Below are 14027 nucleotides of genomic sequence, written 5' to 3'. Positions count from 1 at the left end.
GTATGCGGCAGCTATGCAAAATATACAATGAATATCCACTATTTAAAAGAAGTAACTGTCTTTCTAAAAAGAAAATATAAATTACATAAACACTAAATTATACTTTTCACACCAGATCAAGTGTAATAAAATGGAAGTTAATCATAAACACTCCAGAAAACAAACTACTATCTTGGGGTAAAAACGTATCAAATGAATATAACTAATAAAATATTTTCTAGTATATTCTTCACGCTATCAGTTCCAATACCTTAACTAGTATGTGAATATGCAAACTTCTTACTTAGGTAGTAATCAAATTTAAACACTAATACATATAAATGAACAAAAAAAACTTAGCAATGCAAGTACAATATCAAATAAATTCAGCCAATATTCACAACAAATAGAAAATAAAGTCAAACTGATAAAACTTAAAAGGACTGAAACGAAAATTCAAATTGGTCTGGCAGTTGGTAACGTGACTATGGTCTATACAAACTAGTTTGTTAAATTTGCGCACTATGGTAAACTGTAAAATAAATCAAAGCGTGATTAATTATAATTACATATATGTCTAACAATTTTTAAATATATATGAATCGAGAATATGGTAACTAAGATGCAGCAATTATTAATCGTTATCGCTCAAATTTGAAAGGCGTTCGCACGAATTTTGGTTCAAGCGGAAGCAGGAAGTAGAATTGGTGGTTTATGGGATTCTTTCTGAGGAATGTATTGTACAACCAATCAAAACCATCGTTTTTAGAGGATACATTTGCATATCTGATTTATCGACCTAATTCGCAACTTGATACCATTCCTTTTAATTGTAGAGAGACCTAAAGCTTGAAAGTTGACAAGGAGCGAATTTAAGAAACCGTGGTATGTTATTTAATTAAAAAAAACCTGTATACTCTCCGGGACAGGGAAAATAAAGTAACCGATTCCAGTCCATTTTTAGTCATAATTGGAACTATATTCCCTTAAACATAGATGCTTTTCTTTGAGAAAGAGATATGTGATATACTTGAAATTTGACTGATATGTGTTGTAAATGTTATAATAATAAAACTGTTTTATATTGTGCAAACTTATTCTTTGACTAAGCTGGTTTGGAGGCTGTATCGATTTTACTATTCTTTCAATCGATTAGTGTCAAGCATGACAAAGTTACCTCCCATTGATAAATATTGCATAATCGCGCTGTAGTTTTTATTTATCTGAGATTTCTCAGGAGAAGGCAAGTGAAAGTACTTTATTACTTTAGTTTTCAGTTTGAAATTGCTTGAGTTTAATAGTTATTACCTCTAATTCATATTACAAATGTTTATATTATGGTGTATGGGTACTATGTTTGTTGATTTAGAAGGTATGAGTTGTCAGGGTAAAGATAAGTGTGTCGTAATGAGATGCAGATGCAGCGGCGTCCATCTTGAAACTTAGCCATTGTCGAGGATGCCCGTTGTTTGGATTTTAGATGCAGGAGGAGAATAACATTTCTGTGTAGCAAGATTTATGCGTTGTTTTCGTATTTCTCATAAAGTTTATAGCGCACGATATATTTGCCTTGATTGTTCCGACATGAACGGCCGCTACTTTAGCATAGAGTGATTGAGATTTACATCAGTGTGTGATTTTGATTTTTAAAGTAGTTTTAACAATTTTGAGTCATATCGTTACCGTGTCTGCAGTGTGGCAGTGTGATGTCTAGCACTGGACATCAAGCCCTAGACATGTAGCATCATGACCCACCCAGTCGCATTATCCTGACACCAGACCGACCAGTCTAGTTCAGTTGTTTTAAGTTTTTGGTATAACTCGTCCGGGGTTCGAATCCGCGACTTTCCACATCCGAGGCGGAAGCTCTAACCACTTAGGTAACTTTAGTGGTAGAGATTTACATTAGCATTATCAGGTCAGATGTCTTTCGATGTGAAAATATAATATCTATTATTTGGGTAATTTGAGTTCGCACTAATATGCAAGAACTTGCTTGCAGTCGGCAGCATGCATCATGTTTTCAAAACATATAAAAAGTTACATTATTTTGTCTGGTAATTACTACAAATAACATTATTATTATTATTATAATAACGGGATCTATTTCCTCAAATGACATTTGTCCTTATTTAACAATTACTGATAGTAATAGCAATGAAAATAATATATATATGTACACTATTTAAATGGAAACTGGGAACGAGGTGTTATGCTATCTTTTCTTCAATAATGAATCCCTTCAGAATATATGCTTTTATTAAAGAAAGATGTGCCCTATTTATGTTAAATTTGATCGACATTTTTGTGGTTGTTGTAGTAAAATATCTCTTCTCTTTTGTGCAATCTTGTTCTTTGACTAAGCTGGTTGAGTAATTGTTTCTGTTTCATTATTCTGTGAATAAATTAATACCAAACTTTATAAAGTTACCTCCCTTTTACAGTACAACTGTAGCTTCCAGTCATTTTCGTTGAAAATTTCCAGGAACAGGTAACACTTTTATTATAACTGTGAAATTTTGTCAGCAACACTTCAACATATATTCATGGTTTATGGTTAAGATTAGTTCAGAAAAAAAACAGTAAACTTTTCAGCATGTTGCAAATAATGAATGTTTAACGATTTTGCTAAGAATATGACTAAAGAACATGTAATTTCAATCAGCTATAAGTAACTTGAATGACTAATTTTAAAACACAGCCTTCCCCATAAGACCAGTTGACAACTTCAATTTTAGATGACTACTCGTCAATGCAACTTATCGAGAAAGAAGAAGGAAATGAGTCTGTGTCCTTGAGTAATTTAAAGTAGGACAAATCACGATGGCTGAAGGATCTACTGGACTAGATTCCTCTTCAGGAGAGCCTTTAAAACGGTGAGTGCCTTTTTATTTTCCATTTTATAGACTGCGACTGGAGAAGCGGCATCTGTTTCCTATTCAGTAATATCTATTAGATTCGAAACTCCTTTTGATAATAGTTCTAATCTTTACATCCGTCAGAACGTGCTTGCAGTTGACATTGTATATATTTTCTAAGTTTATATAGTTTTGTTGTGGTTAATATAAAAGGAAATCATTTACTCGAGGCGATAAATCTGAAAGATATTGTGTTTAGAGACAATTTTACAGTTGAAAGTGTCACTATTGAATATAAATAAAAATAATCTTGGCTACCATTCCTTGACTTAAAAATTCAACAAGATATTGATTTTCATGAGTAGTGTAACAAAAAACGGTTATGACCCCACAAAGTGATATTTCATGACCACCTTGTGGAGTCACCACTCTCCTGCGTGTTTGTTTATTATCATGGTTTCATAAAAACGTGATGGTTTCCTAATTAGACAAAGGATATTGGTATAATCACAATGGATAAAACATTGAAACAAAGGTTGGAAGAATTTATAAGTCATTATAAAACCAAGCAGAGAACTGATAACTGGTATCAGTTAATTGACGCTACTACTGGTGTCTCTGAATTAGCTTCCGTGATGGTTGTTGTCCTTTTCTCGATGTAGATGATGTGGTTAATAAGAAAGTAAACCCCCTTAAGAGTCCTCATCAACGTTACGGGTTTGTTGGGATGGTCTTTCTGAAGCGCCAGACCCAGAGGTGCCAGGCGCAGCAAGATTAACACAGAGCTCACAGCTGAGGCTGGTAACCCCTCGATCGCATTCATCTGAAGAAAGACGGAAAAGGTATCAAGTGTTATAAAACACCATCCGACTTAGCCCAACGATTAAAATTAATCAGCCAATAAATTCGCCGGAGACATGAGAGTGGAAATCGATAACGAAATGATAGAGATAGTGGACAATTTAGCCTGAGGATTATTGTGTGCTTCATCAGGATTTGGTCGGTGGGTAACTGTCCACTGCTTACATTTTTATCCGCCTGTTGATTATATACCATCATATCGCTGTTATTTGACTTGAAATTCGCTCAGCGATAATTTTATAGTGCGTTGTGTGACCCGATTCCACTAGACAAAGAAGCTGTTGATCATCGGAGAAATCTGGAATGCTTTTGATAACATGACCATGCGCCATATGTTTTCAGATACAGTCCCGATTGTTTGAGCATTTTTCCACTTACGATAACCCAAGACATATAACGTAGTCGACATCGCCAATGAAATACAGCGGCTGATTACTGAAAACAATCACAACGCAAATAATATTAATATGGAGCCTAACTACAGCACGTTAAAAACCAGGTTATCGTGCTGATTTTAACATCAACAACATGATCGGGTCGATTCTTGGTTTTACACAATGTCATATTGCTGGCAGTGATGAAACTTCTGTTGTAGAGGTTAATGGTCCGGTGGACATCAGCAATGTAATCAGTTTACTTACCCACTGCTAGATCACTGAAGGATCTTACGATACCCAAGGTAGTTCCAGCAATGTGATTTATAGTTTTTCTCCTAATAAACCCAGAGGCGCGTTAATAACTGTCAATAATTCTTGCAATATTCATTTTATGACGATGTTGATCCGGGCAACCTCTGGATTTTAATTAAAGCAAGTCACGTTTTTGTTTTCATATGAGACAAGTGTAAAAAAAAAAGTGTAATGTAGTTTATAACGATGAGACCAGGAAAATTTCAACAGGAATAAATCAGAGGAGGGTTTTGTCTAAGCTATTTTCAAAATCACCTCAGCATTTCCACGATTAACCACAAAAGTATCTCCGATTGAATAGCTGCTCATTTCTAGCTCAGCTTATAATAATCGCTACTGCGGAGCGAATACTCACTCAACGTGGACAGAAACTCATGTGTCATCTGGAGTTAACCAGTCAGCTAGCTGTTGGTAACCAAGCTGGGCGCAAAATGACCTCATTGATGACTTGGGCAGGAATAGCACGCGTGCATTGAGCTGCGATTATGATTTTATGTAACCGTGCAGTATAATAATGTTCTCCAAGTATACTCCATATTAGTTCAAACTCTTCAATGAGGATCCTATTGATGAATCCACGACGGAATACGAGTACATCGACAACCTGATTGAAAACAGATCTCTATTGTCCTATGGGAAGAACTCACAGAGATGATGTTTTTTTTTTTTGTTGTTGTATAAGGATTTTATTGAAATCATTGGAACAGTCTGACGTTAGCATCATCAGCAGCTTTTGGTGTTGACGCCTATATCGTGTTGGTCAACAACTGTAGTAGTCTCTTTGAATTTGTGACATATAAACTTAATAATCAGGTCGCGGTGGATATTCATGAACTATCCGTGGTCAGTATGGTCAAGCATCTGGTGACGTTCAGTGATTTTAGTCGTAGCACCGGTACAAACGTGGTAGTTCAAAGATCGAGCCACTGGCACCGCTGTATCCAGCAAAATAAACGCAGCTGCGGCAGTATTATCAGATGCTGTTGAGATGTTTCCTGCTGCTGCTACTGCTGATAACACAGGCACCGACTGAAAAGCTGGTACTATTCGTGTCCCTGTTCGTGATGCGATTAGAGTAGTGTTTACCCTGTACAAAAACGCTGCTTATAGTGATTGATTTGCCACACAAAGGGCTATGAGCGCAGAGGGTTTGCAGGTTTGTATGTTCCTCGCCTTGAGCTTGAGAGTTTGATTTTGCTATGATGTCTGCACGGTATTCGGAGGAGCCAAACACACGATTGAGCTAAAACATAACAGCTATGCAAATTATCTCCACTCGGCACCTGGTGTAGTGGCTGCGCAGTTCGTGTCTACAGGGTTTTCGCTCTGGATGCCAAACAATCGGACCACCCTTGGCGTATGAGGTGGAACTTGACAATCTCCTGTTGAGTTTTTCAAAGCGATTGTATTTTCAAAAACAACAAGGATTTAATAGCTTCCCTTTTTGGTTTGGCGAGCCTAATGGCACATGGAAGATAACAACAAAAGCAGAGTCAGGGCGTTCTTGTGACCGGTTTGTGGTCTTTCAAAAAACCTTGCGTAGTAATAATCATGAGTTAAACAATATGATATTCGACCAAATGAACCTCAGTAGGATCTATGCAAGAATCAAGAACAGGCAGTATCTGAGCGAGGACTTGAGCAGTTATGCCAACAAACTTAAAAACTACTTCCCCACGTACATGATGTTAATCGAGACGATGCAAAAATACCAGACACTGATGCTGGGACACAGGTGCCCTTCAAAGAGTTCAAGATGTTTTACCTGATTCATCATTTTGGCATTTCCAAACATGATCTGTGGATGAAGGAGTTATCAGTATTGAAAATTTAGATTAAATGGACAATGGTTACAGTGGCGAGTGTAGCAGATTCAGCTAATCCAGAAAACGTGTTGTCCAGTGACACACATTAAAAGGTTTGCTCGTTGCTGACATCTGATAAACTTTTGACGTTTGACACGATATTGGGTAAGATAACCGTGATCATTAAGCGGCAGCTCAGGATGTTCGCACTCATTTTAATTTAACACAAAGTATAAAGCATGCCGTACTCACCAGTGTGCTTAATTCTGACACAACAGGATGCGATAGCGCGAGCGGCTCAATCCGGCACCAGTCATGTTAGTGTTATCTGCATCACTAGTAGCTATGCATGGATATCACAGGGTGATTATTACAGGGCTGAGGAAATTTTTTTTTAACCACTAGTCCAGGACAAGTGGTTTCAGAAAATTCACTAGTCCCACCTTTCTCTTCACTAGTCCCACCTTACTTTTCACTGGTCCCAAAATGGTAATCACTTGCCGAGATTTGATGAGACGTATGTACTTAATCCATAGAAAAAAACAAACGAAATAATATACAACATAATTATTTCTTAAAAGAATTTAATTTTTAAAAACATTGGTTGTTATACATTTGGCTTCTTCAGGTTCATGTATATATGTTTTAGCTCATGGATTTGAAAATATGTCCATGTATATGTCTGCCACCTTCCGAGTCATATATTCAAGACATGGATAACAAGCACACTCAGTATCCGTCTTACGTTTTATCCCTCCATTTTCAAACAAATTTACCTTCTCCGAATTGCCGTTATTACCTTCCTTGCAAAAATAATTTAGCAAACTCATTTTATCCGCAGAGTAACTATCAGCTTGCTTGACAACTACTTCTAAAGTGATCGTAAGGTCAAATTTCTCTTTTATTACCAGAAAGCAGCATAGGGCGTTATCACCTGCGCAGGTGGCTCACACAAGATTAACCATGGAAATGTCTCAGTCTCAAGTAGCGAAAAAGAAAAGGATTATGTGCCACAGGACCACTGTTTGCATCGTTATCTCTGAAAATCTTACCCACAGTTGGTTCGTTGGGATTAGCCGTAGCCATCGGAGCAATATCAGGAACCAGCAATGGAAGTGCCAGAATCGGTCTGGTGTTAACACCCAGAACCATCATCACTGCAATTGCTTACACTGAGGATAGGATTTTATGAGTCATCAGAGAAATGGCTAGCGGAGTCAGCTTTCTTCATGCAAACACAGTAGAGCCGGTAGTTTTGTGTAACCTGGGAATAAAATATATGAAGAACGAGTAATGCATGATGATTACTTAAGAGCGTTAGAGGGTGGGTTACAGTTACATTGTACCTACTTGAACACCATTAGATCAGTGAATTACACAGTGTATACAAGTGTGCACAAATAAATTGGGTTGAGTTGTTATGATGATAAACATCAAGTATTCAATGATGAAGTATCCACACTAGCGCACGGACATATAGATGTTATCGAAGAGAAGGTAACTACTGGCTGAGTTGGGATTACTCTAGAGACGACGTTATTGAAATTATATGAGCGTTATCAGTATTATCGTAGTCTTTTACAATAGTTGGTCGGTTTACCATTGGAGTAGTTGCAGATTTTAATTTTTTCTCACTCACTTCGATTAAATGACTCGCTAATGTTGTCGAATTATATGGTTCTCTGTAATGCGCTATGACAGGACGATATGACTTTATGTAATCCTCATTTTTATACTATAATGTTAAATAAAAATTATCTATGATCAGTTGTCTAATTAGTAGTCCAGCGCGTTTTAATGTAAACATGATAATAACAAACATGCAGGAGAGGAGTGACATCACAAGGTGATCATGAAATATCACATTGTGGAGTCATACCCAATTATTACTATTTCTGAGTTGAAGTTATAAGTGGCAAAACTGTAAATTAGTCTGTAAGCAGTTAAAAAGGAAGACAAACTTACAATGTGATCTATTCTGTATTATTTCCCGATTAAAATATATAAGACTGACATTTCTATCCTACTGAAAGGTGTGATATGTGCAAATATTTAATTTAATTATCCATCGGAAAAATATTAAGTGCACGTACAGTTAAGAATAATTCTCATAATAACAGCCAGTTCTCAGCAATAATTAAAATTTGGTAGAAATGTTTTGTAAAATATCAGAATTTAATGCTTAATACGACAACTGCTGATGCATTTTTACAAATTTATGTCATGTCGATGCTACTTCCTAATCAGATATTTTGGCATGCAAATTTAAGAAAATATTACCTTTTCTATCAGATATCTCAATCTCAGGTTTTCACGTTCATTAATATGGAATGAGGCCGTTTACCACATTCCAGTTTTTCAATTCTTAGGGTCGCAGAGTTTATAGAATTGCGAACGACCATGATGGATGACACAGTGGATGAAAAGAATGCTGCAGCAGTTGAAGGAAGAAGTTGCCATTTCCAAGCAGAACATGACGAAGACGAAAATAGGAGACTTCTAGAAAAGGAAGCGAATCGTCTTGTTGACATCAAAGACAAGAGTCCAGGACTTGAATCTTCATGTACAGCAGATCCTGAGTACCCAAAACGCACCTTTCAAACAGGGCTGGTAGAAGGGTAATATTTGACTGTAAAGTGTATACAAGGTCACTCATCTTCTTTAGCCAAGGTTCTGATATGTTAATCCTATCTATAGTTTGGTGGATCGAGCAGATAGACCTGTGGTTCGGGTCTGTGAGTTTCACTGGACGAGGCAGCAAGCCACTGCATCCTCTCAAAATTAAGTTGTTCAAAATTAAAAAATGTTCACATGATCGAGACTAGAGGATCACACAGTTTAAATGGACTCTTTAAGTAATTTTTCACTGCCGGTCCGTATTTGTACTAATGAATTTCTCTCAAATACACATATAATGTCTTCTGTCTGGTACATAGTCATACTTTCGATGTTAAGCTTACAAAGTGTCCTTTTAAAGTCAGTTGCTTTCACCATTTTCAGTCGATGGACAATTTACCGCTGTTACATGCTCTTGTTTAGTTAGCATTACATACTGAGAGAGGCTACTCAAGAAATCCAATAGATATTGCTAGGTCAAAGCAATAAAATATCTGCTAGATCCTCCAAGGTGTAGATAGGGTTAACATATCGGAAACTTGTATAGCGAAGATGAAGGCCACTTTACTGGACATATCTTGTGTTTTTTATGAATTGTTCAAAGTGATTGATTGGTAAGTTATTGGTACATTGACGACTGATTTACTGCCCATGATTACCAAATGTATTACATTTGGTAGGAATGCCGTTGCCCCTTTTTACACCTCATGCTGTGCACTTAAGTGGGTACTATTATGACCACTAGTTGTATTTTACATCCACGGATCATAGACCCGAAGAACTTATGGGATGGCCTGTCGTCCATCATTTGTTTTTCCGTTAGCACACGTTTAGTATCATTAATCCTTCTAAACTAATTATCAGAGTGCCATAAAACTTTATTTAAACATATATATTATGGTCTATTTGGTTTTCAAGGTAAATGGGTTTCGCTTGGATATTTAGTATCTTGTTATCGCTACTAATCGTAAATAGATGGACATGCCAACATGGGATTTTCGAGAAATGACTTTTTAGGATGTCTAAATTGATAAAGAGATGTCAATCTGAAATCCAATAGAACATTCGCAGCAGCCATCATGTTATTCCTGCTTCTTCTGAATGGAAAGTTGGTCTAAATGGAGTTTCACCACAAGACTTCTCATGACGTTTCGTTTGGTTGAAACTAAATTCAAAGGTGACGATCTGACCTCCAAAATGGCTGTTATTATATCCATCATGATAATCTTGTTATTGCTACTTCCACCGAAACAGAAAGCCATATTCACACAGGGCTTTAATTATTCTTTTGGTGTTTAAGTGTGCTCATATCACTGTTATTTTCCCTATATGGCATCTACATTATTGATAGTACTGAATCTTTCCCTGTGTCCATATGACGATAAATCCTATATTTATCTAAAGTATCCTTAAAGATAAACGTACGTTAAAGTTCTTGTGATACGCCATCCCGTAGTTTTTGGAGACGCCGAACTGTAAACAGATCAGCGAGTCATAGTTCATAGATTTCACACTCATGCCTCATTACTCACTGTGCACTGTCGCCATAATGCATACACACATTCACACCATAATGCTAATATTTCAAAGAATAAACATTTTCCTTTAAATCATCACAACGAATTCTTAAATCTAAGCCAAGGGTCACCAGTAGAGAAGAGGGAAAACCCCCCAAAATTAGATTGGGACTGCATTTGTGGGTACTGACCCTGAACATATAATTGTGACCTGAATCCAGGTGGCCTGAATGAAAGTTGTGCCAACCTGGCAGCCAGCTTGAAAATCTTGTTAATTCAACTATTCCTTGAAGGATGCTCATATCGCCATTAGGCTTTGACCAAAAACTTCTTTACATGCCTAGATGACCCTAAATGAAAATGGGGCAACTCTAAAATCCAAGTTTCATTATCACTAGATCTTCTGAACTGATTGCAGTAGTGAAATATGGATATCATCAAAGACTTCTAATAGTGTAAAGATTTTGGCACAACACTGGCCAGTTTGAAAATATTATCTTTCAGTAAAAAATTTCAGATATGGTTTCTGTACTCAGCAGTGAGAAAGAACAAACGGTCCTATCTTAGATTTCTCGAAATGTTCAAACAGTACAGCGTCAGTCCCTTCGAGGGAATCTTGTTGATACATATCACACTCTTTTAAAGGTGCAAGTTTTTTTGCAGCTTGGGTGTCATCGTGCGAGGTATATGAGGGGTAAAGGTTGCCTCAGTTAGTAGCCCCGTATGATATTAAGGAGTGCGCATCGCGCCTATTCCACATACCTGATTGTGTTTGGTGGGCATATAGTTAAAGTATCCTCTCATAAGGAACCCATGGTGACTCATCTTGTCACATTTATAGCACAGTTTCGATGGGTTTATTGATGGACAAAACATTTCCTACATAAAAATGTACAGGACTCTTTTTTAAAGTAGTATTGGGCATATCATCCAACATGGACTTGTCATGGAATAATTGCAGTATAAATTACAGACATTTTGCAGCTTACATTTGCAGTTTGGGGTATGTGCACAATGAATGCTGTCTACATTCATACCACTACTGGTCATAAACCAGAAGCGGTTATGGGATTGCTCTATGTCCATTTTCCCTATGTGCATTTCCACATGAATCTTATTGCTACCTGTCATCACCTAATTTGAGGACTGTCATGAATTGTACGCACACATTCATCCCAAGGCCTAGGTGACCCTAAATAAAAATGATCATGCTTTGAAATCCAGTAAGCTTGGTAAAGTTACTATCGCTACTTTACCAGAACTGGCAGTCATGTTGATAATGGATTTTCATCAGAAGACGTTCATGAAAATAGTGCTGATATGACCTCTAGTATGTCTGCAATACCGGTCATCTTCTAAATCTTGTTATCGCTACTACTCCTGAACGCATGGTCATATCATAATGGGGTTTTTGTTGAAAGACTTGCCTGTAAACGGACCACTGTGCCATACATGGCTTTGACCATAAGACTGCTTAAGATGTCTGGTTGTTCATAAATGAAACTGGTACCAATCTAACTCCATGGTGGCCAACTTAAAAATCTTATCACTAATTTTCATCAATGGATTGTCATATTGGCATAAGGATTTAGCCAAAATATTTTTTATGAGATCTAGTTGCTCCTACATGGAAATGGTGCCGATCTTACAAACAATGTTATCACCATGACAGCTATCTTAAAAATATTATTATAGCTATTTCTCAGAAACATGGAGTTTTCACCAAAAGATTTCTTGCTGTGTATTGTCTGTCCTAAATGAATGTAGTGCCGATCTGACATGATGGTCACCTTGAAAATATTATCACTCAAAAATATTAGAGATGGTTTTAACATTCAATAGTTAACCCTTTACCTCATAGAGCATAGTGACAAAGTGCAGTGCACTATAAATAGAACACCTGTTACATAGTCGACAGCATACGCATAGGCCTGCCTGTGAACTGTTAAGCAATGTAGTATATGTTACGTTTGACAGCAGTTTTAACCATTTTACAGTTTTGGTACACATCTATTATATGCGGAAAAATGTAAGAGTAAAGTCCGATTGTTATAGCTGTGTAATTATTTTTCATGGAAGAATTTTTTATATGCTTTAAAATTGAGAGAGAACACTCGTTCACCGTCATGTCAGTGAGGCCTCGTGACCAACCATAGCTGCCATTTCTCGTACTCGAAATTTACATGTTTTTCGTCTTCGTCTACATCACTAAGTCATCTGAATTTGATAATCAATAAAAACTAATTGCTGCCTACATAAATATCTGAGCCTTTACCTGAGTTATTGAATCTTTCATAGTTGTGATTCTAATTGTGAAAACTTTATACGTACTGAATGAAATCCGTGACCACCATTTTGGAGAGTGGAGATTATGACCCAGTTACTTTAAATAGCGGGGCCCCGAGTGGCCGAGTGGTCTAAAGCACTCTCCGTTACGGATCACTGCCATCTCACCTCTGCGTGGGTTCGAGTCCAGGATTCGGCAAATGTGGATATGTGAGAAAGCATGCCAGTAGCTTCTCGTGGGTCGGTCTTTCTTCCCGGGGTTTTGCCAGGTTCTTCCTCCACCATTAATACTGGCCGCCATGCATAGCCTATTGTGTGCTGAAAAATGGCGTTAAACCCCACAACAACAACAACTTTAAATAGCAGATATCGACTAGTGCATAAATAGTGACCACGTGATCTGACGTAATTGTCATTCGCAGAAATGAATGTAGTATCTAATGGGGGGTTTTCCCCGAAGGTGGCGCTACGAAAACCAGCTCAAAATGGCTGATGTTTACAGCAGGCGTCAAAAGGTGCTTCCATGCGAATGGAGTAGAGGCGTCCAAAGACACTTGCATGAGGTAAAGGGTTAAAAGGAAGAAAATGCATTTTCTTAGATTCCTGGAAATTCTGTTCTGCCAGTAGGGCTCCAGTTCATATGAGGGACTTTAGCTATGGTTGGCTGAATGTATTCGTGGTGGGGAATGAGGACGTGGGATAGGGCGGTGATGCATGCAAACTGGGAGCTAGATGTAGTTACTCCTAGCACGGGTTGGTTGGAGTCCTACTTAGAACAAATGATAGTTCTCTAACCAGTTTGATTACATAGAGGTTATTCTTTTCAAATAATCTGGTCTCCAAACATATAATGTGTGATAGATGTATAAGCGCTTTCCCCTCTGGATGGCATATGTGTGTCAATTTATGAATATAATTTATATACAGTACATTGCATTCCTAAAATAAAAATCAGGTTGATTTTGTGAATTGTTGTGTATGTTTATTTTGGATAATGCGCTTGACCTTTGTAATTGAGAATAGGAGTTTCTGCCTACCTGACTAATGTCATCTTGTTTTAAAAAAACAACATGTTTACTTGCAATTAAACTCAAGGCATTGGGTGTGTACTTGGAAATTCTATTGTCTTTCTGATTTTGACAGGTTTTTAAGTTAAAAATAAGTTGTTTTTTATGCTTGTGTTCACGGTCTAGCCACCAAATGTTCTGAAAGCTTACCTTTGTCCAACATCGTGGTCATTTTATTGTGCCTTTGTGGAATCACGCTTATTTGAGAGGAATTATTTGTTCAGATTATTTATTGGAATTACAAAGTGCTCATTGAGATCTTTGACTAAAACATATTTGGGGTTATTGTGAGTTCATTCTATGACATTCTGGATTATATCATTGTGATACTTCAAGACTGTTGATATGT

The 14027-nt window shown here is 37.1% G+C and overlaps 1 protein-coding gene across 5 annotated transcripts in view; it reads left to right on the top strand.

The window, feature by feature from the left end:
• Positions 1-747: 747 nt before the first annotated feature.
• Positions 748-14027, top strand: part of LOC149769895 (patched domain-containing protein 3-like) — a 33403-nt gene continuing 20123 nt past the window's right edge. Inside the window, exons 1-3 of one of the 5 annotated variants that reach the window (XM_089949688.1) lie at positions 748-864; positions 2718-2855; positions 8562-8810. In XM_089949688.1, the coding sequence (XP_089805814.1) occupies positions 2803-2855; positions 8562-8810 (302 nt within the window). In that variant the 5' untranslated portion in view covers positions 748-864; positions 2718-2802. Of the gene's footprint in view, positions 865-1159; positions 1223-1350; positions 1860-2352; positions 2471-2680; positions 2856-8561; positions 8811-14027 lie in introns of those variants that run through there. The other 4 variants (XM_089949685.1, XM_089949684.1, XM_089949687.1 and 1 more) reach the window with 4 other exon arrangements.

The sequence above is a fragment of the Sinohyriopsis cumingii genome, unplaced genomic scaffold (genome assembly GCF_028554795.1).
Source record: "Sinohyriopsis cumingii isolate HCF-2022 unplaced genomic scaffold, ASM2855479v2 utg003074l, whole genome shotgun sequence".
Taxonomy (NCBI): Eukaryota; Metazoa; Mollusca; class Bivalvia; order Unionida; family Unionidae; genus Sinohyriopsis; species Sinohyriopsis cumingii.
This window is presented reverse-complemented; position numbering and strand designations above follow the sequence as displayed.